Source organism: Rhinatrema bivittatum, chromosome 5 (assembly GCF_901001135.1).
Source record: "Rhinatrema bivittatum chromosome 5, aRhiBiv1.1, whole genome shotgun sequence".
In the NCBI taxonomy this organism is placed as follows: domain Eukaryota; kingdom Metazoa; phylum Chordata; class Amphibia; order Gymnophiona; family Rhinatrematidae; genus Rhinatrema; species Rhinatrema bivittatum.
The window spans coordinates 383,467,255-383,494,530 of NC_042619.1; the positions used below are offsets into that span (position 1 = coordinate 383,467,255).

General features: G+C 41.2%; 1 protein-coding gene across 1 annotated transcript in view; it reads left to right on the top strand.

Moving 5' to 3' along the window:
* GLRA2 (glycine receptor alpha 2) overlaps positions 1–26,904 on the top strand; it is a 209,371-nt gene extending 182,467 nt beyond the window's left edge. Inside the window, exon 9 of the mRNA XM_029601880.1 lies at positions 26,629–26,904. Within this exon, the coding sequence (XP_029457740.1) occupies positions 26,629–26,904 (276 nt within the window). The remainder of the gene's footprint in view (positions 1–26,628) is intronic.
* The last annotated feature ends 372 nt before the right edge of the window (positions 26,905–27,276 follow it).

A 27,276-nucleotide genomic window follows, 5' to 3' on the forward strand; every position in this document is an offset into this window, starting at 1 on the left:
GCTGTCAAGCAAAACTCTTGTCCATGCGTGAGGCACTCGCTCCTTGTGGGCACATCAGTCAACCTGCCACAGACAAGCATGTTGACCACCCAATTGGGTGGGACATCCAGTCTGCCATAACCCGGGGTCATCCAACCTTGACGGCAGACAGTCCCAGCGAAAGCTACAGGGTAACAGTCATACCATGCATGGCCTCCAACAGGAAAGGACTCCCCCCCTCGCATTTGGGGTACCCCTGCCCCAGCTGCAACAAGGTAATTAGCATGAAAGAAATCAGAACCTAGCTAACATTTAATACTGGCTAACAAAGCGTCAGATAACTGGGTCGGAGGGAAGGAATAGGAAGCAGTTTCAGCGCAGGGAGCCAGAGCCAAAAGGGACAGGCCATATTGGCATACCGGGCTTGGCCTCCCCACACAGTAGAGACCACCCCCTTTCGCCTGCCCACAAATTCAAATTGCCCCAATGGGGGTTCAGCATGTCTTCTTTGGATCTGCCTTGCTCCTCCCCATAGCTCCCTAGTTCCACCCATTACCCTGCTGCCTGCATCTGGGGCCTCCCCGGCTCCATGACATGATGCCACCATCATGACGGTTCACCATGATGACACAGACACCAAGTGGTGGGGCCATCATCATGGCGCTGAGAAGCAGGGGGAGGCACAGGCTCGCAGCCTCACCAGAAGGTCAGTGCATAGCCCTAATCCCGTGCAGCTATGTGTGCAGCACCAGATTAATAGCGGTGTCTGCGCACCGGGCCCAGCACCGCAGCCAAATCTGGGCAGCCAAGACAATTTGTCGCAAGGTACAGGTGAAGGCCATATGCACAAGGGTCCCTTTATTCAACCGGGACATTTCAACCACAATGCAGAACTGGATAGAGAACTGGTGAAAAATAGGCCGCAGCATTATTGTCATAACTGTCTTACAATACAAACCTAGGAACTCAAGCCATTACAGAGAGTACTAGCCAATTGTCAAGAGGCAGGCAAAATGTTATCTCTGGACCCCGGGAAGGGGGCTGCGCACTTCGGGGGCCACCATGAGCATACTTTATCTTTATTTTGGGGGACTCGAGGCCACTTCAACCAGCAGCTCCAGGTTGAAACAAGGGTCAGCAATGACCCCCCACTCAGCTTCTCTGGCCACGGGTTTTTTGGGGAGGTAACTAGCAGCCCCTTTAAGACTATGGTGGTCCCGTGAGATGGGAGCCACCATCACGTTAAAGGGCTGCTTACTGTGGTCTTTTGTGCCGTGATATTTGGCTGTGACACAAAAGAACACGCAATCGAGTCACAATGTGTTTTTGGGGGGAGGTGGTCCATTATCATGGTGACACTCCCCTGCAATAGCGGGATCCCTCCTGCAAAAAAACAGCGCACTTTGATGATTCTAGGCCCTAGATTGTGAGCCCACTGGGTCAGTAAAATATGCACTGTACCTGAATGCAAACTGCTTTGAAGTGCCTGTGAAAAGTAGAATATAAATGTGTTGGTGGTTTCAGCTTTTTTTCTATTTTGTTGCTTGTTGAGGTGAAAATTTCCTTTGCAAATCATTTTGGGTAGTTTTCAACTGTATTTTCAGATGAACCATAAGTCAATCTAATAACTTTGAATTAGTTAATGAGTTTATCATAGTAAGCATAATGTACATAAATCATATTACGTAAAGAGCTGGTATTTACATGGATTTTAAATTGTCTGTTTTTTGTTACAATAAAGAAAACTCACTGTATATATGCAGTAAAGTCCCCATTTAGCATTCTCCAAATGTACTTTAAACCAATGTCAAACCATTTTAAAATGTGCTTACAAATCACTGAAAAGTTTTTTTTTCGGTTTTAAACTGTTTTCAAACTAGTTTAGAAATTATTTTGTGATAATCGATGCGATTATGTAATTTCTTTTAACCATCTCTAGTACATTCTTCAGCCACTTGTTTATGTTTCAATTTTCATGTTCTTCATTTTTGTTTTGTTTTTCATTGGAACTAATTCATTTTGTCTTGCATGATGTCTCTTTTCTAACAGTCCCATTTTATTTTTAGCATTTTTTTGATATTTCCATTCATGCCGCTGCTGTTTGTCCTGGCAATCTGGGGACAGACTGTACCTGTTGGGAATGAAAGCTTCAAGCTGGTGTCGTGCATGAATGGCTGTACGGAGCAAAGACTTATCAGCATACGGGACAGTGAATCAAATCTCCAGTTCCAGCCTGAGGGTAAAACCAGAGAGAAAAAGAGAGCGAGAGAGAGAGACTTTATGTGAAAGTGATGTTATTAATCCACTGCATTAAGAATTTTTTTTTATTTTCTCTAATTTATATTCCCATTCTGTCTAATCTCTTGTGTCCTGTTGATTAAATGTCACACTATTCCCTCAGGGAGAAGGCCTGATGCCATGCATTTCTTCCTCTTTCATACTTTACTTTCTATATTTTGTTTCAGTCACTGTCCACTCAACATTTGTATCAGAGTATTTTAATAGAAGGTGAATACCTAGAGGTCGATGTACTAAAATGTGCCAAATTTCACAAAGTTTGTTTCATGCATAAAAGTAAAAACCTGTGTATATAAGCTGAGGTAAGATGCACATTTTTTTCTTTTTTACTTGTGAAGTGGACTTTGCTAAATTTTTTTACTTCACATAGGGTAAACTTGTGTGCATAATTTTTTGTTTGCAACATTTTATGCAAAATTAAAGTTAATGAACTTATGAGCATCAAATTCATGCAAAGCAACTCGTTACCTATTTTTGCAGTACTAAAATATATGCAAAGCTTCACAGGTTGTTTTTGTGCAAAAAAATGTATCTACATTTCAATACGGTGTAGTAATCTTTTCTGCAAAGTTGTTCATAGGAAACTTATACTTGTAAGTTTGCTTTCAAGCTAATTTGCATAGGAGTTCCTTTTTTTAATAAATAGTATCTACTTTGTGAAATTAGACACAATAGCATAAAACATAAAACCTGGGCATTCCAAAAACTGAAGTATTGTAGTTTGATAATTTAAAAAAAAGACGGAAATGTTGCATTTACGCCTTCATTAGGCTGTACCCATGCTGTGCCTGATCTAGTGTAAATACTGAGGGAAACGAGTAGTTAATGGTCCATATTCAAAGGGGATCTGATTGCACACTGGTGTCACTTCGGAAGGATGGTGTTTACTTTAGTTAAAGGAAATGAGGAGAGTGGTGCCTCATGCCCCATCTGCATCTTGTGCTATGCAGAGTGACCAGACTTGCCAGGGTAGAGAGGGGGAATCGGCCTGGGAGGCATGGAGAGATAGAAAAGATGGAGTGAGAGAAAGGATGGGGGCGGGAACATAAGAAGTGCTGGGCTTTGGTTAGACCATAAGGTTTGAGTCCAGCATCCTGTCTCTGACAGTGGCCGGTTCCAAAAAAAGGAAGGTCCGATTTTTGGTTGCTCACTCCCAGTGACAAGTCATGGGTTTCATGGAGTCACCTAGTTAAGAACTGTTTATGGACTTTTCTTCTAGGAGCTTGTCCAAACCATTTTTAAACCCAGCGGTTCTAGTGGCCTTGATTACATCTTCCCGCAGCAAATTCCATAACCTGATCGTGCGCGGAGTGAAAAATACACTAATTTGTTTTAAATCTGATACCTGTTAGTTTCAAAGAGTGTTCTCTAGTGCTAGTGTTAACTGAAAGGTAAATAACTGTACACTGTTTACCTGTTCCATCTCACTCCCTTTTTTTTATAAACCTCTATTTATTTGTTTATTGATTTATTTAGAGTTTTTTTCTATACCGGCATTCGTGATTAAAAATCACATCATGCCGATTTACATATAACAAGGGGGAGTGAACAATAAAACAAAACATTTACAAGTGCAAAGAGTTCATAAAGTTACATTACAACAAGGTTAATATAACTGGGGAGAGGATTAGAGTAAGAATTAGAGTAAGATAACTGAGCAGTTAGGATTAACTATTTACATTATATTGTGAAGTCTCTTATAAGATGTTGCTGTCATTCAATTGGGATCTGGGAAGGCTTGCTTAAATAGCCAAGTCTTAAGCCTTTTTCTGAAAGTAGGTAGGCATGGTTCTTGTCTCAGATCCGGAGGAATAGAATTCCATAGTGAAGGTCCGGCTGTGGAGAAGGCTCGGTCTCTGAAAGTTAAATGGTGAGTGGTTTTGGTTTGGGGAACGAGGAGAGATCCTCTGTAAGCTTCTCTGATGGGTCTAGTGGATGTGTGTCGTCTGAGTGGGATTTGTAGATCAAGCATAGCATGGTGATGGATAGCTTTATAGAGGATAGTGATGAATTTGTGGATAATTCTAAAGTGTATTGGCAGCCAGTGTAAGTTCTTGAGAGTGGGAGAGATGTGATCTCTTCTTCTGGTGTTAGTCAAAATTCTCGCAGCTGAGTTCTGGAGCATCTGAAGGGGTTTAATGGATGTGGAAGGGAGACCTAGTAAGATAGAATTGCAATAGTCTATCTTAGAAAAGATAACTGCTTGAAGGACCGTTCTGAAGTCTCGCACGTGAAGGAGAGGTTTGATTCTTTTCAGAACCTGTAGTTTATAGAAGCCGTCTTTTGTAGTTTGTTTGATGAAGGATTTTAAGTTAAGACGGTTGTCGATAATTATTCCTAAGTCCCTTGTTTGGGTAGTAAGTTGGTTGGAAGACACGGAGGGGGGTTATTATATTATATCCCCTTATATTATATCTATATAACCCCCCTCCGTGTCTTCCAACCAACTTACTACCCAAACCCTTGTTTGGGTAGTAAGTGGGTTGGTTGGAAGACACGGAGGGAGGTTATTATATTATATCTATTATATCCCCTTATATTATATCTATATATCTATATCTATATATATATTATATCCCCTTTCTCAATAACCCGGGCAGCTGCAACCATTTGCAGATAAAATGGGGGAAGTAACAGTAGCACACACTCTCAGATCCCAAAGTACCATAGAGACCAGATGTGGGGTAAAATTGGCCACAGCTTTATTAATAATAATAACAACAACAATATACAACCATAACCGTGTACCCGAGCCATAACATAGATAGTGCTGTCCCTGTTCTGTGCCATCTCCGGCCCTGGGGCCCGCCACAACCAAGCAAGGCCTTCCCTTCGGGAAGTATATATCTTCAGGGCGTTCCCGGTCACCCACCTCGCCCAAGAAAGGTGACTGCCCAATCAGGGGCCTCCGGTCTGCTGCTGCTCTGGGGCCGGCAGGCTCTGGTGACAGACAGGCCCCTGTCATATCGAGGTAGGGTATACCACATGCTGTGCATTGCCTACAACTGGTGCCAGCCCCCCCCCCCCCTCCCGGCATGGGTACCCCAGCCCTGCTGTGACAAGAAAACAAACATAACCAAATCTTACCAACAACAAGTCTGATGAGCCAATATGATCTTATCATTAAAGGGGGGTGTTCTCAGTGAAGGCAGCAGCACAAGAAGGAGACAAAAGGGACGGATCCAGGGCTTGCTGCCCAGAGAGCTCCCATGCTGCTGCCTCCGCCCCCCCGCCCCCCCCCCCCCCCAGGACTGCCCGTGGGCTTCAAACAGCCCAATGAGCCATCCCAGGACTTCCCACACTGCCCCCAAGGCCTGACCTGCTCCTCCCCTGTCCTGATCCTCATTGTTGGCATCATAGCGCTCGGCTGTGCATGCCTGCGCGTAGACATCATCATCACTCGGCTCCGACCCTGCTCTCCCCCCCCAGTGCCGATGTGCCTAGTAAGTGCCACGGTTCCCCCCCTTCCCACTCCAGATGCGGCGCCGGGTTATTGGCAGTGTCCGTGCGCCGCGCCTTCATCTCTTCTCCAAGCTGAAAAGCCCTAACCTACGTAGCCTTTCTTGATAAGGGATCTTTGCCATCTCCTTAACTATTCTTTTTTGCCTTTTTCTGGGCCTTTTTAAATTCTGCTATATCTTACTTTGAGATGGAGAAACAGGGACTGCACATAATATTCAAGGCGTGATCACACAATGGATCTATGTAAAGGCGTTATGATATCCATAGTTTCATTCTTTATTCCTTTCCAAATCATTCCTAACATTCTATTTTCTTTTTTAATCTCTGCCACACACTGAGCTGAGGATTTCAATGTATTGTCCACATTGATTCCAAGATCTCTTTCCTGGGTGGTTACGCCTAATACAGAAACTAGCATAGTGCACCTATAGTTTGAATTATTTTCCCATATGTAATGAAAAAGCAGTGAATCTGTATCTCATTTGGTTTGATTTTCCACAGACTCATTAGGGAAAGTTCTATACATTTCCTCAGAGAATGTTGGTGAAAATCTGAAAATTTGAATTAGGTGTAACATTAAATCATATTTCTTCACAAAAAAGCTGGTGGGTGCATGGAACAGCCTCTCAGTGGTGGTTCTAGAGAAAAAACAAATGTGTCAGACTTTTAAAACACATGGGATCAGCACAGAGGATCCTTAATATGAAACAGCAGCAGTAAGATTTGAGATTCTATGTTTCTGGGAAACGAACCAAACTGAAATTCACTTGATTCAAATCTAACCTCAAATTTTCCCCACAGCAGTCATTGCCACATTGCACAATAGAAACTATTCACCATGGAATTATGCTTCAAAGTATGCCCTAATGCACATCACAACTTAAAGTGATTCCATAACACAACATGTTTACAATTAAAGCATAATTTCTCCCTCCTCAAGAAGACTATAACAACATGGTGAATGATGGCACATAAAGACCATCCAGTCTCCCACTTGTCATCCTCTTGGATTTTCTACCACTTTGGGTAGATGAGCATATACATTCTCATACTTAAACTCTGCCTTTCCATGACTTTTACTTGTCATCTCAATGCTGTACCCACCAATACCTTATGTTTCAAGCGACGTACTAAGTGATATTAGGGTTATAGCCATTACCGAACGGTATACGTAATCCCAGTCATTTTGGAAACCTGATACTGCTCTACTACTGTTATGAAGGTTGTAACCATGTCTTGGAAGCCTAATGCTGTTAAACGTCTATGGCCACTCCATGCTGGTTTCCCCCACACTGCTCATTGCTTTATATTTTTCTCTTCATTATCTCTCCAAAGTTTCATATGGCTGAGCAAACACTCAAAATAGTTTCTTCTACCTGTTATTCCCCACCACTGTGCACTGTGTCTGTTCCAAGAATATTTAAATTATCTCACCGTTTTGGTTTACTACCCTCTCAATTTAGAAGTATTTTCTCATATTTCCTTTAACCTTCCTTCCTGCAGTCTTCGGTCATGACCTCCTGTCCTTAAATTTATTTTCCTATAGAACATTTCACCTTCTCATACTTCATTTAAGCCTGTTAAATATTTGAATGTTTCTATGGTGTTTCCCCATTCCTTTTTAACTCCAGTGAGTACATTTTGCATGGCTTTCATTGTAGAGTTTGCCTCATCGCAGCTTGAAAAGCTGTCTGGTTTCTGGCAGTAATTAACATTCCTAATTAAGAAGAGTCCATTTATAACCTTACCAGGAATTTCAGGTTTGAATGGTCCCCAGTGCTGTGCTTTGAAACTGGGAGGGAGATAAATAAGTGAATATTCTGAGGCAGAAATGAGAGACTGTACCATTTATTATGGAAGCACTAGGCTCTGCTTTGATCCTACTCAAAGCACAGGTTACAAAGCACAGGTTACAAGAAATGCTATCTTCCATCACCACAAAAGTCATGGTTACTGAATTCGTCTAGCAGCTATCATGGATGACAACCTCCTACAAAGTGCTTTATGCTGTAAATGCTTTTTCTCTGTAAACCAATTACCAGCAAGTGCAGCATGCTATAACTATATTGCAATTGGCTAAAATTGTGATTCTTAACTTGTTCATTGAAATCCCCTGGAAATCTAAATATGCAATATAACCTGTTCCTTAGACCAAGTGAATATAAATTTATTGGAGACTTCAAGGGTCTGGGTATCACTGATCTAACTAAAAATAATAATTTTAGCTGGGTTTAAATAAGGCATTTTCAGGGCCATATTTAGGTCAGAGGAGAACTAATGCATGTGTCCTCAACATTTTCAAATGTACCACATTATTTTACCCCTGCCTGCTCAAAAGGCAGCTGCAAAGTATATCCTTTTAGCATTCATTCTTTGTACTTCCCAATATTCAAATGGAAACAATGGGCCTTGTTTTTCCCTTAGATACAGAATGGGAGAAAAGCCCTAATAAATCAAGTCCAACATGTCTTGTTTCCCACTGAAAACTGAATGCAGTGTACATGAGCTATAAGTGTCCACATACAATTGAAAAGCACAGGCTATTGAAAATAGTTATAAAGTTTACCTGCACTAATACTCTGACCAACATGCCAAAAGCATAAGTGGGGCAGGATGTCATCAGTGGCATTTTGGATTTGGCATGACAGTGGCATTTTGGATTTGGCAGAAGGAAAACCAGCTTCTTCCTGTTTATGAAGATTTGGAGTACTTTTTTAAAAATTGAGAGAGGAAACTGAGTGGATATGAGTGTTGAGGCCTGAGAGATTCATTTAGAGATCAGAGAGGTGGAGTAGGGATCTCTGGACATGAACTTTTCTTTCCCAGGGTAGGGTGGTGGTGGATTTAGAAGGCCTGGAGGCCCATAATTCTGTTTGTGTAGCTTCACGAGTATGGAGGTTCAATTTGTTTTTGTGGAGTGTGGGGAAGTACAGAGGGAAAATGGAGCAGCAAAGGCCTGTAATTATGTTTGATGGAGAATCCAGTAATGCTCATTAAAACAAGTTGCTGGCAAGAAAGTTAATGACCTACTGAGGCGTAGTCAACTTTGCTTCATTAAATGGTCCAATGTTAACCCCGTGGTCAACATTAATCACATTAACTATACTCTGGTAAGCTGTAATGTGAATATGGGGATCACACAACAGTCCCAGGACAATGTCTAGACAAAGCCCTACCAACATCTGGTGTGGATTCTCCAATACAAGTGTTGTGTGTGTGTGGGGGGGGGGGGGGGGCGCATAGACCTCTAGGGTCCAATATGCAGGGTGAAAACCTTTACTGTGGGTGTTATCTCTGTAGATATATCTAATGATGTAGGTGCCAGTAATTCAGACAGGATACTCAGGATGGATGTTCCAATCCAAGTTTACTGTGTGACATTTTCAGTGTTATAAAATGGCATCAAATACCCTTCCCTCACTGTTACATTTATTTCCCCAAAACAAATCCAAATTCAGACCAAACTGTGTAAGTCCTCTAGAAAGGCTCCCAGGATGGAAGACGGTCCCTTATCTGAAAATGGTTCTCTCTTTCCAAAAGTAAAATAACTGAAGTCATAGATGTTCTCCAAAAACTCCAATCCTTTTCAGTTCTTTCTTCTTCTAGGAGTAGGTTCCTATGAGGTTCTCAAAATGAATCCTTTACACTTCCAGCTTTCTTCTAAAATGTTAACCTGATCTTTCTGAATTAAAGGTCCAATAATTAGTGACAGGAAACACAAAACTGCTCCCTTTCCCCTCTCCTGGGCAGGAAGGGTGGCCAAAACCTTCCTCCTGAAACCAAAGATCTCCAAGTGCTTCACAAAAGACAGTTACCACATTCAGGGGTGCCTCAAGGCAATCTGATGCCTGAGGGAAGAAAAAGATGACACCTCCCCACACCCAGAGTGTGGCAAAAGGTGGGAGAGCCCACCTTGGAGTTTGGCCCTTTGGGTAATTTGAAAAGCGGGAGAAGGCGGAATCAGAGGTGTGGTGAATAGAGTGTTAGTGATAATAATTCTAGGAAGGTAGCAACCCTTTTACCCTCCCAGGAACCTTATTTCCTGCCTCCCACCCTTCCCCAGCATTTGCCCCCTCTGGAGAAGTGCCATTGCCAGGGTATTGGTTGGCCCTAGGCAAACCTTACAGCCTTGTGCTCCCCACCTCCTGATCCATTCCACTCATAAATAAAAAATGATGCATTTATAAACAGAATTTACATAAAAAGGACATTCAATCTTCTAAGGTAAACATATCACAAATAACATGTACATTATATTTACATGCACTGCTGCAGTGCCAATGAGAAAATCCTTCAAAAAAAGCAAATACACATGGAACCCATATGGTATTATGATCTATTGTAAAGTGCATTATGTAAGAGCTTGGTCCTCAGAAAGCCACGAATAAACTGAACTACAATCACAATACCGTAAACCTTCTTTACCAAAACAAAACTAATAGTCAGCATTCAACAGTAACAACTTTATCTATGAAAAAGCAACACCAGTCCCTAAAATACCATTACACCTCCTATTAGGAAAATAGAACAGGCTAGGTTGCTATAGACCTCTATACTGAAACTACCTGATAGCAGAATACGTCACCTCAGTCACACATGCAGAATAAAGGCAAACCCTCCCCAAATACTGAATTAAAATACCATAAAGTACAAATAGTAAAGTGCTGGCAAAAACTGAACTGGAACCCGCAAGAAGCCAGACACTATATACAATGCAACAGTGGAAAAACAGAAATATCAACATTCCTCATAAAATATCAAATACAATCAAGAAATATAAAACATCAATCATAATAGTAAAAATATACTAAGAGAACATTTCAAAACTGCGGACAAATAGAACATTCAAAAACTCATAACATTTTTTAAAACATTCCCATAAATAAATAAAAGATTTAAAAACAGCAAACACATTAAATAGCATCCAATATTAAAACTAAAAAAGGATAAAATAAATTCCTTATTCTCAATAACTTGAATTTTTTTTATTTACAGTCAGCCTAAGATTGTCATGGATTTAGTGGGAGGGTGGCAGGGGAGGGATGCACTCAAATTTTCTCTCCTTTCTTTCATATACATATACTAACACACATATGTTCATTCTCACATACACTTCTTCAAATATACACTTTTCCCCCTCTGGAACGTCAAAACTGCAGCAGCCTGCACCTTCAGCCCATGCAGCAGACGGGACTACTTGTCTTTTAGCGCATGGGCCAACATTGCTCCTGCTCCTTTTGGCTGCAGAGATTGCAACTCCATTTTCCCACCCACAGAGGCGCATATGACACAGCTTCCTCTCCCAGGCCCACATGAGCAGAAAGAACAAGGAGTCACAGTCTTACCACTGTTGTGCTGCCCTCCAAATTGTGGCACTCCAAGCAGCTGCCTAGTCCTTCTTCTGGGCCACTCGCATTCCCAATACATTCTTGCAACTTCTCTGCTTTCCACTCTTTCCCCATGTTTTCTCTCACTCCCTTCTTCCACTTTACTCATATCCCTTTCCTTTTCCATCCTTCCCTCTGACGCCCCTTTCTTTTCCTTCCAAACTCTCGCACCTCTTCCCCCTCTCTCACCACCTCTTTCCCTCTCACTCATTCACCACCTTCCCTTATCTACCTTCTCACTCAGTTCAGATCATTTTCCCTTCTCTTTCCTCCTCTTGTGCTTTCCCCAATTAGAGGTTCACAAAAATGTACTGTCGTGGATCTTTAAAAAACAAAACAAACATAAGGCTGGCCTAAAATCTCTTTGGTCATTTTAAAGTACATTTCTGACTTTGTTTTACTTTTCCTCCTGGCCTCTGGAATACTGCAATACTTTTGTCCACTTTAGTACTACAATAACTGCTGCCATTTGACTTGTTCACTTATGGTTGCCACTGGCTCCCCTTTTTTTTCAGGACAAGCTAGTTCAATCCTGGTTTTACCCCACTGCATGCATGGACTTGTAATTCTTATGTCTCTTGAAATGCAGGACTATAAATCCATGCATACAGTGGGTAATCCTACTGGATAAGTCTGTCATGAAAAACATGGATAACACTCAACTATGAGAAGGTGGAAGAAGGAACTAAATCAATTCAAATAAAGCAGCAAAGTCCTTACCACAATTGTAATGCCAACAATAGTGGCTAATCATAATAGGCACCTCTGGTAACAAATTATACTTTCATTTGCCTTATAATTAATCATAGGCCAGCAGACAGTTTCATCATATTTTTTTATCTTTTTTAAATGTAAATAAAATGCACTTATACTTAGCTTCACTTATGCAGTAACTACAGTCCCCCGACATGGAGCCGTGTTTTGAAACCTGCATCAGGGGGTAGCTTCTTTCACATGATTATTATTGTAAGCACCAAGTTACTTACCAAATACCATTATTCTGGACTTCTGGTTTGAATTTTGCGCCATTATAGGAGGACCAAGCCAGTAACTCGAGGTGAGGTTTTGGAGATGGTTTAGGGTTCAGTTTTACATGCACGGTGAGACGTACGAACAGCACAGTACACATCAGTGAAGATTTGATGCGATTTTGAGTGAGAAAAGTCACACAAAAATGAGATTTCTACAATGTTCTCTCACCCTAGCTTGATAGCACCCTGGTAGAGAGTCCATGTGCACGTAAAACTGGCCCCAAAACCCTAGACCACCACCAAAACCTCACCTCAAGTTCCTAGCTTGCCTTCTAATAGTGATATAATTAGTTGACTACTATATGTGCCACGCCAGAGGCTCTCTCTCTACTCCTCTATTCTCCCTTTCCTTCTCCCCTCTTCCTCTCCCTGCCCGAATTGGGATTTGTGATAAGTATCGCAAATTCCGTTTCGTGGATATCGCACAGCTTAATGCCAGGAAAAAAGATGTAGTTATTTCTGGAGTTAAGTGTGTGATAACGTGTGTTATGCTATCACACGCTATGTTAATGCCCCTTATATTTATAGACGTCTCCCCAACCCCTCCCCTTTGAATACATTTCAAAAATTTGCTTTCACATCATGCAACGCAATTAAATAACACATGCGTTATGGCATTATCACAGGCATTAGGGTCCTAATGCCCATGATAATGGCCTAACACATTTTGATGAATGACCCTGTAAGTTTGTACATAATGAATATGCACAAGATGGATTTGCATACAATGGAGGCAGTGCATGCAAATCTATCTCATGTGTATTCATTGTGAATATCCTGGAAACTTGGCCTGTTTGTCGCTCTCGAGGACCGAAATTGACCATCCCTATACCAGATAGTATAATGACAGAATCAACTACTGTACATATGTCAATTTTACTTCAAAATATTGGTTTAATTTCATGACTGTTGTTAATTAACAATCTACTCATGCTATCCCAGTCCAAAAACATAATTAGTATCTGTTTAAAAAACAAAACCCAGGAGATGCAAAGACAAAAGTCAGTACTTTGTGCATAGATCTAGAAATGTTATGTACCTCTGAAGTGTATTTTGGTGGAAGAAAAACAATCTTTATAAATATGCCTTGCAAGTGGCAGTCATGAAGCACCTTAATTATAAGTGAAGCTTGAAGGGCCCTATTCATGTATGGAAATGCATCAACAATAGGTAATAGAATGCAATCATGAGCAAAAAGGGGAAGAGGACATTATAGCACAACCCACAATGGATATTTTGAAAAGATAGTCTGGCCAATATCTTAATATATTGGAAACATTTATTTAAATACCTTTGTTTTTTTGAGTCACGTGTGATAATACAGGAGAATAAAAGGAACAATAAAACCTGCATGTTATACAAACAGAACCATTACAGAATAAGCCAAGGTACCCCCATATGCCCAACTCAAGTTTTTTCAGTTATCCTTCCCCCAGACATACAACCAGACCAGTACATACACCCAACACTCACACCAATGATCACACTCAAAGTACACTTCCATCCCATTCCACAAAATATTACAAAGTCCTTGTTTACTTTCCGCCACAGCTGATGATAACTTTTCAGGTTCACTGCCTGCTGTGGATTAATAATGTCTGTCGTCTTCCACATTTCATACAAGGCATTTTGCGCCATTAATCATTCCCAAGCTTGGAATTCAGGAATATCCACCCTTTCCAGGCTAATAAAATAATTTTTTTTGCCAACAGAACAGATATAACAAAACATTTCACCCCTCCACTCTATGGCCTCAATCCTTTATTCAGGAAATGTAAATACAAACGTTTCCCTATCCAGTTAACAGTACAATCGAGGATTTTTATCAATAAAGTTATGCACTTTTCCCCAAAATTCCTTCAACTTACTATAACCAGCAAACATATGGCAGAGTGAGCCCCAATCAATTCCAGATCTGCTGTGAAGTGCAAGGCAATCACCATCTTATTATCCACACACAACACCATTCATACCCTACATCCTTTCCACATTCACTCCCCTCCCCCATTCCCCCCTTAACCATATAACAGAAATTTCTCCCATATCCTTCATCCCTTGCCTAGTTCAGGAATCTTTCCTTATTGAATGTCACACAACACCAACCCGCCACAAATTGTAGCAGTGACACGTTCATGAACTCCGCAGCAGGATGACCCCAGAGAACAGCATGTCATCAACTTCAGAACAAAACTGTAACTAGCCGGTGTCATAAGCTACAATAATCATACCAAAAGCACAACAAGCCACTCATATCCCTCACTCCTCGGTTAATCCTGCCATGAATTCTTTAGCCTTTAGTTATTAAAATACTAGATTTGCCTCTAGGATGCACTCTGATGCATGCAGGAAATTGCAATGAAAACTTTAAGCCTTGTTTAAACATCTAGGAAAAATACAGTGTCATCTCCTTCCTTACGGCTGTTATGGTTTGAAGTGGACGGACACTGTGGTGGTGGCCACTCCCACGGGGAGGAGCCCCGTGAGGAACCGCAGTGCTAGGCTAGACTCTATACACACACAAGCTCAGAAGATCTGTTTTTATTATACAGCAAGATGATACCACCAGAGGTGGCAGTGGTGAGGTGATCCAGGAGAGGCAGTCCTGGGGCCCTCAGCAGAGGAGAACCATCTCACAATGATAGATCTTAGCTGCACATGGTAGAAGTTGCAGGTTCCCCACTGCTGAGCTGTAGATGAAGACAGACTGACAAGGGTTAATTTCTCACTAAGTTGGTAGTTGTATAGATGTAGATACCAGCAGGCAGTAGTAGTTAAATTGCAGGCACCAAAGCAGGAAGAGCAGGCCCTCGAGGAGCGAGTACCTGGTATCCCAGATAGGCACCTGAAAGAAGCAAAGGGGCCCCCGAGGAGTGGGTACCCAGGTAGAAGAAAATACCCCGAAGGGCAGAGAAAGTTTCCAATGGCAGCAAGAAGCAGCAGAGTAGCTTAGACCGGATTCCAATCCTTGCTAACTCGCCGGGAGAAAGAAAGTTGCAGTTTAAATATCCCCGCAGAGGTGTGTAACTTCTGGGGCTGACCCGGGTATTCCCGCGCTGGTCCCTTTAAAAAAAAAAAAAAGGTCGTCGCCGCGCGCATCTAAGTGACGTCAAGGGGCAGGGCTTTGGCAGCAGTAGCATTCCTGCCGTGAAGGAAGGCCTCTCAGAAGGCCTCAGGGGAAACAAGCGCGCCATCCTTCATCACCTCGGCATCCTGGGAACTGCCAGGCCCCCGCGGAAGTGGGTAAGCATGCTCGACCATAGGTCCCAAGGTCGAGCAGCGTAACAACGGCAAGCACCTTAGGAAAGAAATCCGGGAACAGTTGCAGTTTCTTCTTCTTATATCTCAGTTCCGTTTTTCACCTGTAGGCTGCTAAAATTTTCATTTTATCAGTGAAGTTTAGGTATTGTGCAATTACCTGTCTTGATCTTTGTTCAGTCCCAACCTGTGAGCCCAATCAATGTGTGCATTCAACTAAAATGGGGCGTCTCTGTGTTTCTACCCCAAGCAGCTCCAGAAGGCCTTGCTCATGCCAGCTAAAAAGCAACTCACCTTGCAAGTTCTCCAGCAGGCCCAAGACCCATAAATTATTCCACCAATTGTGGTTCTCCTTGTAATCTACAGGGCCTGATTTTTCTGCTGGAGGTGTGCTTCCTTCTCCACAAGGGCTCCCAGGCGCTCATTGGTGCCCGCCTAGATTTTTGATCGACCACGTGATCGCAGTAGTCTGATTATTCATTTTTTCATTAAGCTCATCCAGCGATGACTGTAATTTGGGCATGTGCTCTTTCACCGCCATTGAAACCACATTGGTAAGCTCCAGAATCGCTGCCTCTGTCATCCCATCAAGCACAGTCACTGGTTCAGGTGTCGTCCTCCAGGGCTGCAAACTTTTTCAGTCCCCATTCATTTAGGTCTGGTTGACTTTTCACCCCTTGTTTTAAACACAAAATTGCCAATCAATCCTGTGCCAAACACAAGCTCTCTGGTAATTGCTTTAACTTTGCGGAATATTACCCTAGGTGGCTGGATTGAGGCTGATCTCCGAGGAGCTTGGATACCCGACCACCTCGTGATCATGTCATCACTGTAAGACTATATTGGAAACATTTATTAATTATGAGTCAAACACACTAGAAGCCAAGAAAAATAGTTGGCCATAAACAATGAAACCACTGCTTCCTGTTGCAGAGTAAATGATGGTAAAAGATGAGATAGAAGAAAATATGTGTAAAAATTGTAAATATACTGTATACGTATAGTCACAATAAAAAGTAATTTTTACTGTGGCCCTTTTGGCAATAATAATCTTGAAGATCATTTCCCTTAAAAAGGATATACAGTAAACTTTCATCTCCAAAATAATGTTTGTTTACAATATCAAAGTCTTTCATTTTGGTTTTATTAACAGTATAGGCTGAAATTATTTTAATACGTTCATTTTAATGTGTGTTGACTGTGAGCAGCTGCTTTGATCTTAAAAATGATCAGCTGGTAAATTTGTTGAGCAGGGAACCTTTCAGTTCATGGTATGAATACGGGGTGCAGAACAGGAACTGAATGCAAATCCAGCTAAGTTTAGAGAGCTGTACAAGATATGCTACAGCTTACAGATGGAAAATCTGTGCAATGATTCATTGGGTTTGTGACTTTCCTAGCAAAATTCATGCCATGCTTGTCAGAGGTATGTGAGCCCTTAAGAAGGCTTCTGGATAAGGATGCTATTTGCTACTTGGTTCCAAAGTGGCAGTGCAGGAAATAAAAGTGCTTGGTTGTAGATGCACCTGGATTGAGGTACTACAATGTCACCTAGCCTGTTGTGATACAGAGTGACTCGTGAAAGTGAGTTTGGATGTTGTTTGATGCAAGAGGGTCAGCTGGTGGTCTTTGCTTCTAGGGCACTTACCCCAGCTCAGCAGAATTATGGGGCACATTGAAAAGGAATGTTTGAGCATTGTGCTTACCTGCCAATGTTTTCACCAAAAACTCTATGGCCGCAATAGAATTACAGTAGAAACAGACCTTAAGCTGCTGATATAGCAATATTCACGAAATCCCTATTGTGTTGTGTGCTCACAAGCATCTTCAGTGCATGCCGCTTACATTGCAATATTACAGTCTCATTGTTTATAAGCCAAACCCTGAAAATCCTATCAGTGATACCCTTAGAAGAGCTAGGCAGAACAAGATCAGCAGTCCAGTACAGGGCCTGAACATCTCAGTTGCTGGATGCAGCAGGAACAGACAGACATTGCACAAAGCAATCAAGCAGATTATCTGAATGTCACAGACCAAAGACTGCATGAGATCAAACAGTACATTGCAGGACACGAGACCTTGTGGTTTTGCTAATACAGGTGGATGATAAATATTTTAATAAATAAAATACATTGAAGACTGTGGTCCTGAATGTTTGGCCAGACAAGGAAGAGGAAATACCAGCTATCATAAGAGAATATTAGCCATTCAGGGATTAAATCAGCATACTAAATGGCATTCTTTATATAAAGGGCCAAGGGTCATTATACCCAAATCGCTGTGCTTAGAGATGCTAACACGTATACATTCAAGCTATAATGGTGAGGAAGCAGCATGAAATACCTAACTGGCTTAACATATAAGGTGAGATCAAATAATGTGTCAGCAATTGTTCTACTTACAACAAATATGCACAGAAGCAGCAGAAAGAAACTATGATGTCGTATGACGTACCAATGTGACCTTGCCAGACTGTCAGTATGGACTTATTCAGCTATGCTAGGAAAGAGTTCTTGCTGATAGCTGATCACTGTTCAGACCTCGGAAAATGAACTGCTTCCAGACATGCCTGTGGAACTCACACAGGCGCCATGATGCCGTAATGAAAGCTTCTTCACGGTGTAGGCGAAATGGCTGCGTTCTCCACAAGCAAAACGGGAGGGCTCCCCATGTTAGGGACTAGTGTTACGACTCGCATTTGGGCCGGCTCTTCTGGCGGCCGGAGCCTCTGAGAACACCTCTGACCTGCTACTTGCACATGCATCTGCTATTTTATGCATTCACATCTCTTTTAAAATTCACCTTTTAGAGCAGCAGAAGCAGGAGATGCTGACTACAGCTGTTTATAATATTCTAAAAAAAATGTTGCAATGCACTCCAGATCTCTAACTTCCACTCCTTGCATATTTTTCATGCCTATTATATAATGCTTGGGCTGAGCATTCTTAACTAATTTAGCTAAAACTTGATAGGTTTATTACATCTAAATAGATGTGCTCTAAAACCCTGTATAGACCCCAGAGCCCTTTGGTGCAACAGATGATTTAAATTATTCCCAACAGAATAAAACATTCTTTATTTTTAGCAGTCATCTTCTTAATATGTTGTTGCTTCTCAAACATCAATAATTTGTTCTGCATTATGATTTTTATTTTTCTTTGCCATATATACTATAATTTCACCTTTCATTAACGACTTACCAGCAGCTCATAATATATCTGAGGTAATTTCAGGGGTAGTGTTTAACCTTGTGTATTCTCGCCACCTTTCTCTCAAAAAGGTACAGAATTTTATATTCTTTTATTTTAAAAAAAAACTATTAGTACATCATTTAAAGGCTGGATGTGACCTCACCCAGTTATAATGAGAAAGAAACAGGGGTGTGATCAGAAATGGTCATAGTATCAATATCAGCATTGCTTACTGATAAAAAAAAACAAAACATAGAAGCAGAGATAAGCAAATAATCTATAAGGGAATAACTATCATGAAGTTTGGAATAAATTAAAGGAAAAATCTAGCATATCTGGATATAATATCCACCAGACATCTAGCAATTGAAGCTTTTTCATATAAAATTATAATCAGATTCCTTTCCACTGAAATTTAGCTTATCTTGGTGGTTGAAAATACATCCGGTGGCGTCCATTCCAACTGATCATCTAAACATCTCTGTAGCTCATATAAAGGAAAATATTGTCTTTGGCATACTTTATAGTTCACATTTGTTATGATCTATGAACCCAAGCCTCAAGCAAAGCCTCAAAAAAACAGCTAATCATAAGACAACAATAGAAAATAAATTACTTGTCCCTATGGCACTTAATATAATATCTTCTGAATCTTATGCAACCTGGCACGCACAAATCTACGCCCGATTATATAACATGCACGCGCATCTGGTATCTTATAACAATAAAAATTTAATAAGATACCAGATTTTACTGCTTCATTAGGCCAGTTTTGGTAGCATCTGGGTACTCTTTTCTGTTTACTAAATCTGCACAATGTATTACTTTTCTTTTTCATTCTTGGTCAGAATGCTCTGATATTCTTTAATTAGCTTTACTCCTCTCTCAGCCTCACGATTAACTACTACAATGTGTTTCAATGTTTCCAACCCATGTTGGAAGTTGCATCATCTTTCCAAGTAGATGGGCAGTTTTTTAGAAAATGTGTGTTTATTGAAAAGCTTGAGAAGCACATCTTCAATTCTGCGGAAATAAAATCATAGAAGTGTTTTTCATTCAAATAGTTGAGGTTTTCACTACTAACAATCGGGCCACAATTCTGTATTCAGATGAGGGTACGTGGCAAAAAGAGGCGCTAGGGACACTAGCACGTCCCTCGCGCCTCTTTTTGGACAGGAGCGGCGGCTGTCAGTGGGTTTGACAGCCGACGCACAATTTTGCCGGCGTCTGTTCTCGAGCCCACTGATAGCCACGGGTTCGGAAACCGAACGCCGGCAAAATTGAGCATCCGGTTTTCAACCCGCGAGCCAATTTCAAATTTTTAACTTTTTTTTTAACTTTCGGGACCTCCGACTTAATATTGCCATGATATTAAGACAGAGGGTGCACAGAAAAGCACTTTTTACTGCTTTTCTGTGCACTTTCCTGGTACCCGAAGAACCTAACGCCTACCTTTTGGGTAGGCGCTAATTTCTGAAAGTAAAATGTGCAGCTTGGCTGCACATTTTGCTTTCTGAATCGCGCAGGAATACCTAATAGGGCCCTCAACATGCATTTGCATGTTGAGGGCGCTATTAAGTTCGGGGGGCGGGGGGGTTGGACGCGAGTTTTCGAAGTGCTATTACCCCTTACTGAATAAGGGGTAAAGCTAGCGCGTCGAAAATGCGCATCCAATCGCGGGTACTGTATCGGCCTGAATGTATTTTATTTGATTTTCTTAATGTCTAGTAGAACTTTATCATCAAAGAATGTGAATGCTGAAGTTTCTAGTGATAGATATCATACATGGGCCAGGATTCATCAAACTATCGCATGCGATAGGAAGAGGGGCATGCTGTATAGCCTATTTATCGCAAAGTGTGCTATCTTAGCGCTTCGCATAGCTATTACCGCAGTGCGATAACTTTTTCGCACTTTGTGGTAAGTGCCACAATTGTTGTTATCCAGCTTGATGTTACCCAGGTAGAGAGTCCATCAAGCTAGGTTGAGCGAACATTGTACAAATCTCATCTTTGTGTGAGTTTTCCTCACTCCGAAGGATCTCAAATCTTCACAAGAGTGTACCTGTTCTGTTCGTATGTCTCACTCTGCATGTAAAAGTGGCCCCTAACCCCTACACTACTACTTAAACCTCACCTCGAGTAACTAGGTGGGCCTCATATAGAGGTATAAATACTTTACTACTATAAGGGCCTTATAGATGCGCGCTCTCTCTCAACAGCTTAAAATACTGAAAATGTTATTTACGAAAACATCGCAAAGTGTGATAAAGCTTTATCGCATAGCTTAACACAAATGAAAAAGGTGTAGTTATTTCCCATGTTAAAACCATGCAATATGGTTTCACAATTTGTGAAGCCAGCTCACTTGGCCAGAAATCCCACCCAAACTCCTCCCCCTTTCCAAATTAGCATCGCACCATGCATTATGGTACTTTTCACATGCGTTAAGGCATTTTTCACATGGAAAAAGCCCTTAAAGTGGCTTGGAAAATAACCCCCCATGGTTTGCAAAATTTTTCACAGCAGCACTACTAATTTCTGGATCTATATCCTTATACTTGATCAATTTCAGTAAAAAATTGTAATCTAGATACAGAGCTTTCACAGCCAGTGGTGATAGGAACTAGGCTCATAAATAGAATCTGATAAGAAACATGCATGTTCTTCTGATTGAATCGTTGTCTTTTTTGATCAGTTTAAATTGATATTGGCATAAATATATTTTAAAGGCATAAATAGTAGAGATGTGCGTCATTTTAGGTTTTTGGGTCAGGCTGTGATTCGGGCGCCTCGTCAAAAATGTCATTTTCCTGTGGCCCTTTTTTTTCCAGTGATTGTCTATGAAAAAAACACCCCACCCCAACCCTTCAAATGTAAATTACAACCCCCCACCATCCTGATCCCCCCACCCCAACACTTACTAAAAGCTCTGGTGGTCCAGCAGGGTCCCGGGAGCGATCTCTCCCTCTCGGGCCGTCGACTGCCACTAATCAAAATGGCGTCGTGGCCCTTTGCCTTTGCTATGTGACAGGGGCTACCGGTGCCATTGGTCGGCCCCTGTCATATGGAAGAAACAATGGATGGCCAATGCCATTTTCTAAGATGGCTCCGGCCATCCATTGCTCCTACCATGTGACGGGGCCGACCAATGGCACCAGTAGCCCCTGTCACATGGTAAGGGCAAAGGGCCATTTTTTGAGCTTTTTTTTTTTTTTTTTTAATGTGTGCCCCTTCCCCCCATGCTAACCTGAAAATGATTTTTCCCAAATTTCAGGGAAAACCCGATCGTTTTTCGGGTCCTGCGATCCATGCCGTATTGGACAATATCTGAAATTTTCCGATTCGGCAAAAAAGAATGCACATCTCTAATAAATAGCCTTTGCTATCCACCAAGCATGGCTCACTGCTCCAGGAATGCTAAATGAGACTCCTTTTGTGGGAGTAACACTGACGAAGGTCATGGCCAATTCTAATAATTTGCGGTAATCATCTCTATGCTGTTTATGATGTAACTGTTCTTGTAGAAATTCCAGCATACTGACACGGACATCTTCGGTGACATCTTCCATCCCACTATAGTATTTTTTGTTGTCTAAGGCCGACCAGGTTTCCCTAAATTTTTTAAACAAATTTGTATCTGGTCTGGAAGTTGCACCCATTACTGCATCAAAACTACTTCTCAAGACTAATTCAAAGATATGATGTCAACACAGAAGATAGAGTGAATCATGATCAAACATGTTCTCAAGATTTGTATAGGCCCCACTTATTCAACCAGTGTTGCTTGCAGTTGTATCAAAACACAACGCCTATAATTTTTCTTCTATGCCCCATTTTTCCTAATGCTCCAGGTCCAGGGGGACCCGTGCCTCCGGAGATTCCCTGCTTTTACTCCGTTTCCAAGCTCTAAGGTTTTACCTCATTTCCTAATTCCTGACTCCGGAGGATCCGAAGGGTTTCCACTAACCTGTGCGAAGAGACTTCCTGAGCCTATCCCAATCTTCTCGTGGTCTGTGACCAGCCATCCCGGCTGTGTAGGGCGCGAAGGGGATAGTGTGGTCTGCGACCAGCCCTACATGCTGTGTAGGGCTCCTGAGGGTCTTGCTCATCCCTCTTGTTTCCTGTCTTTGTCCCAACCTTCAGTCTTTACTCCAAACTCCATGCCTACGACCTCCTTCCACCATGATCTCTGTCCGGCATGAAGCCTCTGCTACACCCTGTGGCAGATCTGAAAGGGCTTGAAACAGTTGGAGCACCATTCAGAGACCACCATTGCGTTGGTGGTCTCATGGGCATGCAGATTGGCAGAGGATTCGAGGTTCCTGAGTCCCAGACTTGGACTGTCTTCACCGCAAGGGCACACATTCTCCTTGTTCAATGCTGGAGAGCCCTAGGTTGCACTCCGTCCCACCGTCAGCGCAACAGGATTGCCAAGCCTTGAGCGTCCCGAGCTCGAGGCTGATCCAAGCTCCAACAGTAATCTGCTAGATTAAATTTTCCTTTAATTTCTGCTTCTCTCTGTTCCTTGAATTCTTTCTGTCAACATTGAAACAAAGTATGATCAATAATTATGTTTTCAGTGTTACATTTGAAAGCCTCTGCTGCAGCCATTAGAAGATGAGCTGCTTTTCGGTCACAGATTTTGCATCTGTCTAGTGCTTCACATAGAAGTGAAGTGAAAAAATCTAGTGTACCTCTCATACCTGAAGTACTTGGTTCGCTCACTGTCATGGTATCACTTGAGTCTGGTTGTGTATCTTGAGCAGGCTCATTAGAATGTGTCTTCTTCATCTTCACTATCACTGCTTGACAATGATGGTAGATGAACCATGACGTTTCGTTCCATTTCCTCGTAAGTTCTCTTTCTTCTCTGTTTCCTTTTCTATGCGTTCCTGTTTTTTTTCTTTACTGGCTTTAAATTTGTGATCATTGCCAGCCTGGTCATCCTTTCTTGCATTGCAATAATAAAAACTGCTTATCCTCTTCGTTCTTAATGATATTTAACACATTCTCATGTGCAACATTGAATAAATCATATAATTTATCCAGGAATTTTGTTTGTTCTTCGCTTCCACATCTGAGTCTCTACCCAGCCACTTCTGTAAATCTTGCCATTCTTTATGTAGTGATATAACTTTTTCAACACAACGATCAGTTAGTTTTGGGGAATTCGTCCCTTTTCCAAAAAACAACTAAAGTTGCACTTTCTTTGATTGATAATTTAACAACACATAGGGGCCGATGCAATAAATATGTGTAGAAAGCGGGCGCTGAACAGTCAGCGCCCACTTTTTTAACACACCATGCAAAATTTAAATTATGGGGTCATGTTAGTAAGGAGGCACTAGGGTTGCTTGCGCGCCCCTAGCACCTCCTTGCTAACGAGAACCCGATTGGCGTCAGCGGGCTGCTGGTTAGGAAAACAGACACCAAGTTTATCGGCATTGGTTTTCCTAAATGCAACACAGCCAGGGGATTCAGGAAATGGATGCTTGCCATTTGAGCGACTGTTTCCTGCACCCGACTGCCAGTGTTTTTTTTTCTATTTTTTTTTTTTTTTACTTTATTTAATTTTGTTTTTCCTCCTACTTAATATCACAATGATAGTACAGAAAAGCAGTTTTTTCTGCTTTTCTGTACTGGTTTAAGGAGCACTCAGCAATTATCGCCTGCTCCAGGCAGGCATTAATTATTGAGCGCTAAATGTGTGTCCTAGATACACATTTTTTTTTTGCATCTGGAATGAATGCTAATAGCCACAATCATATGCATTTGCCTATGATTAGCATTATTAGACTCACTCTGCATCAGACGCGCATTGAATTGGCGCTAATCGCCTTATTGCATTAGGAGATTCATTAGCACCTATTCAACCCGTGTTCAACTGCGGGTTATACAGTGCGCTCGGCTGAGCGCACTGTATTGCATCGACCCCCTAAATTGAAGAAAAGAACATTGAGTACTTGTCGATTTGAAGGTAGTTTCGCTCCTACAATTTGGTTTGCTATGTTTTCGATGAGACTACATTCATAATCTTTCCATAAGCAGCGCGAAAGTCTTAAAGTGGACTTTGATGATGATGATGCCATTGTATCGCACAAATGAACTATACTTCACAAAGCACAAACTCACTTATATGAGAAGTTGCTGAAATCTTAGTAGATTTTAATACTTACGAGCGGTTGTCCATGTGCGTGCGCTACCTGGCGCACACACATGGACACCCGATTTTATGCTCGTGCAGGTGCATGCATGCTATAAAATCAGTTTTCCTGGTTCTTCCCATACATTCTCTTCTGTAAATGGAATTTCGTCTACTCCTCCCTCAACCACAGTCTTGTCCATTAGCATCTGTCCTTTTTCAGGTTCTTCTTTAGTGAACACCAAACTGAAGTAATTGTTTACTATTTCAGCCATTTATTTGTCACACTACTTTGATCTTTGACTCCTTTTCACTATACCACTTTGGATTGTTCTCCTTTCTCCGATATATCTGAAAAATGTTTTGTCACCTCGCTTTATCTCTTTGGCAATCCTTTCTTCCACTTTACTTTTTGCTTTCTTGATTTCTTTCTTAGCCTCCCTCAGTTTCACCAGATATTCTTCCTCTTTTTAGGATGCTTATGCTGTTCTTTTTGCTTTTATTTTATCAGTCGCCTCCTTTGAGAACCAGATCAGTTTCTTATTTCTCTTACTTTTGTTTACTTTTCTAACATATAGATTTGTTGTTCTTATAATTGCTCCTTTTAGTTTGGCCCACTTCTCTCATTTTCTCCCAATCTTCATGTACTTTCCTATGTTGACAAAGTCTGTATTTTTGAATTTCAAAACTCGGGGCTTCGTGTGACTTCTCCATATCTTATTTGTTTATACAAGTCTATAGAAGTAACCAGGGAATGAAATGGGAGGGGTTATAAGTTAAAATAATTAAATGTTTCAATTATGTTAATTGCTAATTCCTACTACTATTTATCTTATTTATTTAAAGAATCCATTTGAATGCACAGGATAAACATTATTAAATACAAACCCCTGCCACAAACATGCAGACATCCCTAGCAAAAATGCAGGGTTTTTTTCTCTTAACTTTCCCACTAAAAACAAAGTAACAAATCTGAATTCCTAATACTGCTTCTAGAATATGAATGTTGACCCAGAATATGAATGCTGCTTTTATAAACCGTTGTAATCTTCTTTTGGAACGACGGTATATAAAATGGCTAAACAAATAAATAAATAAATAAATAGATATATTAAACATTGTTAAAAGAAGTCTCTGCCCCAAACATGCAGAAAGCCTTAGTTAAAACATAGGGATTTTTTCTTTACTGTACTCCTGAAAGTAGTATGATGTAGATATACAGTATTTATCAAACACTGATAAATTTCAAACACTGACTGCATATTAGCACTTAGGGCCTTGTTTTCTAAATGTATCACACGCGAAATGTCCCTTTTCGCATGCGATACCAAGATGGGGGCAGAGTCGGCCCCGGAAGAGGAGGAGTCGGGGCATCACCGGGGTCGACTCCGCGAAGCCGCCGCGGACGACGAAAAGGTGAGGCCCTTTTTGCATCCTATTTTGCTCCCAATAGCTACACCTTCTATGGTGGCGCTATTGGGTGCAAAACCGGCAGCGATCGCATCGCAACGGTGCGATCGCTGCCGGCTAGCGCAGGCCCGCTCCCTGTTTCGGCCCCCCCCCACCCGCCCCTCATCTTCTAAAGTATTGCAGGCTTGTGATACTTTAGAAAATGAGGCCCTTAGTTTGTATACCTGAAAAGCTTGAATTGGTCAATCAAATTGGTCTATTCTTGGGTTTTCAGTACTTAAAAATTTCCACTGTACAATTTTACAACAACAATATAAAATGTTTGGATTCCCAAAGGTATATATACAGATGTGCCATTCATTTTGAAAATGAATTATCAAAATATAAATGTGTTGACTCGTGTAAGGTATAGTTCTTTCCTTCTTTGTTTTGATTTCAATTCTTTGTTCCTGTTCTTTTTTTTTTCCCCAGGAAGATGAGGTCCGGGAGAGCCGTTTTAATTTCAGTGGCTATGGGATGGGTCATTGCCTCCAAGTTAAAGATGGCACTGCCATTAAGGCTACTCCTCCCATTCACCCTCCAATGCAGCCAAAAGATGCAGATTCCATCAAAAAGAAATTTGTGGATCGAGCAAAAAGGATTGATACAGTTTCAAGAGCAGCATTTCCCTTGACCTTTCTAATATTTAATATATTTTACTGGATTACATACAAAATCATAAGGCATGAGGATATTCACAAGAAGTAGGCAACTTACCATGTGATGTAGACTTTCTTGCCAAAGTGTACTTGTATATAAACAGAAAAATGTATGTCATTTTAACTTTTTTTTTTTTTTTTAACTGGACTATGGAAAAAAAGAACAAAAGAGTCACACAAAGAGGAATTGTGTAAAACAAGCCACCCTGGGACTGTGCAATAGGATTCCCTTTGTTGTACTGTTTGAAAATATTTTTCTTCCAGAATTGACATTAAACAAATACAGGTAACTCAATGGGACCAAGTTTATACAACACTGCCACTGATATGTTTACTTTAAAAAAAAATGTAAGACTACTTCAAAAGAACTGCCAAGTGATTGTAACAAATGTTTTTAAGCAGGTTGCCATTTTGCTATTCA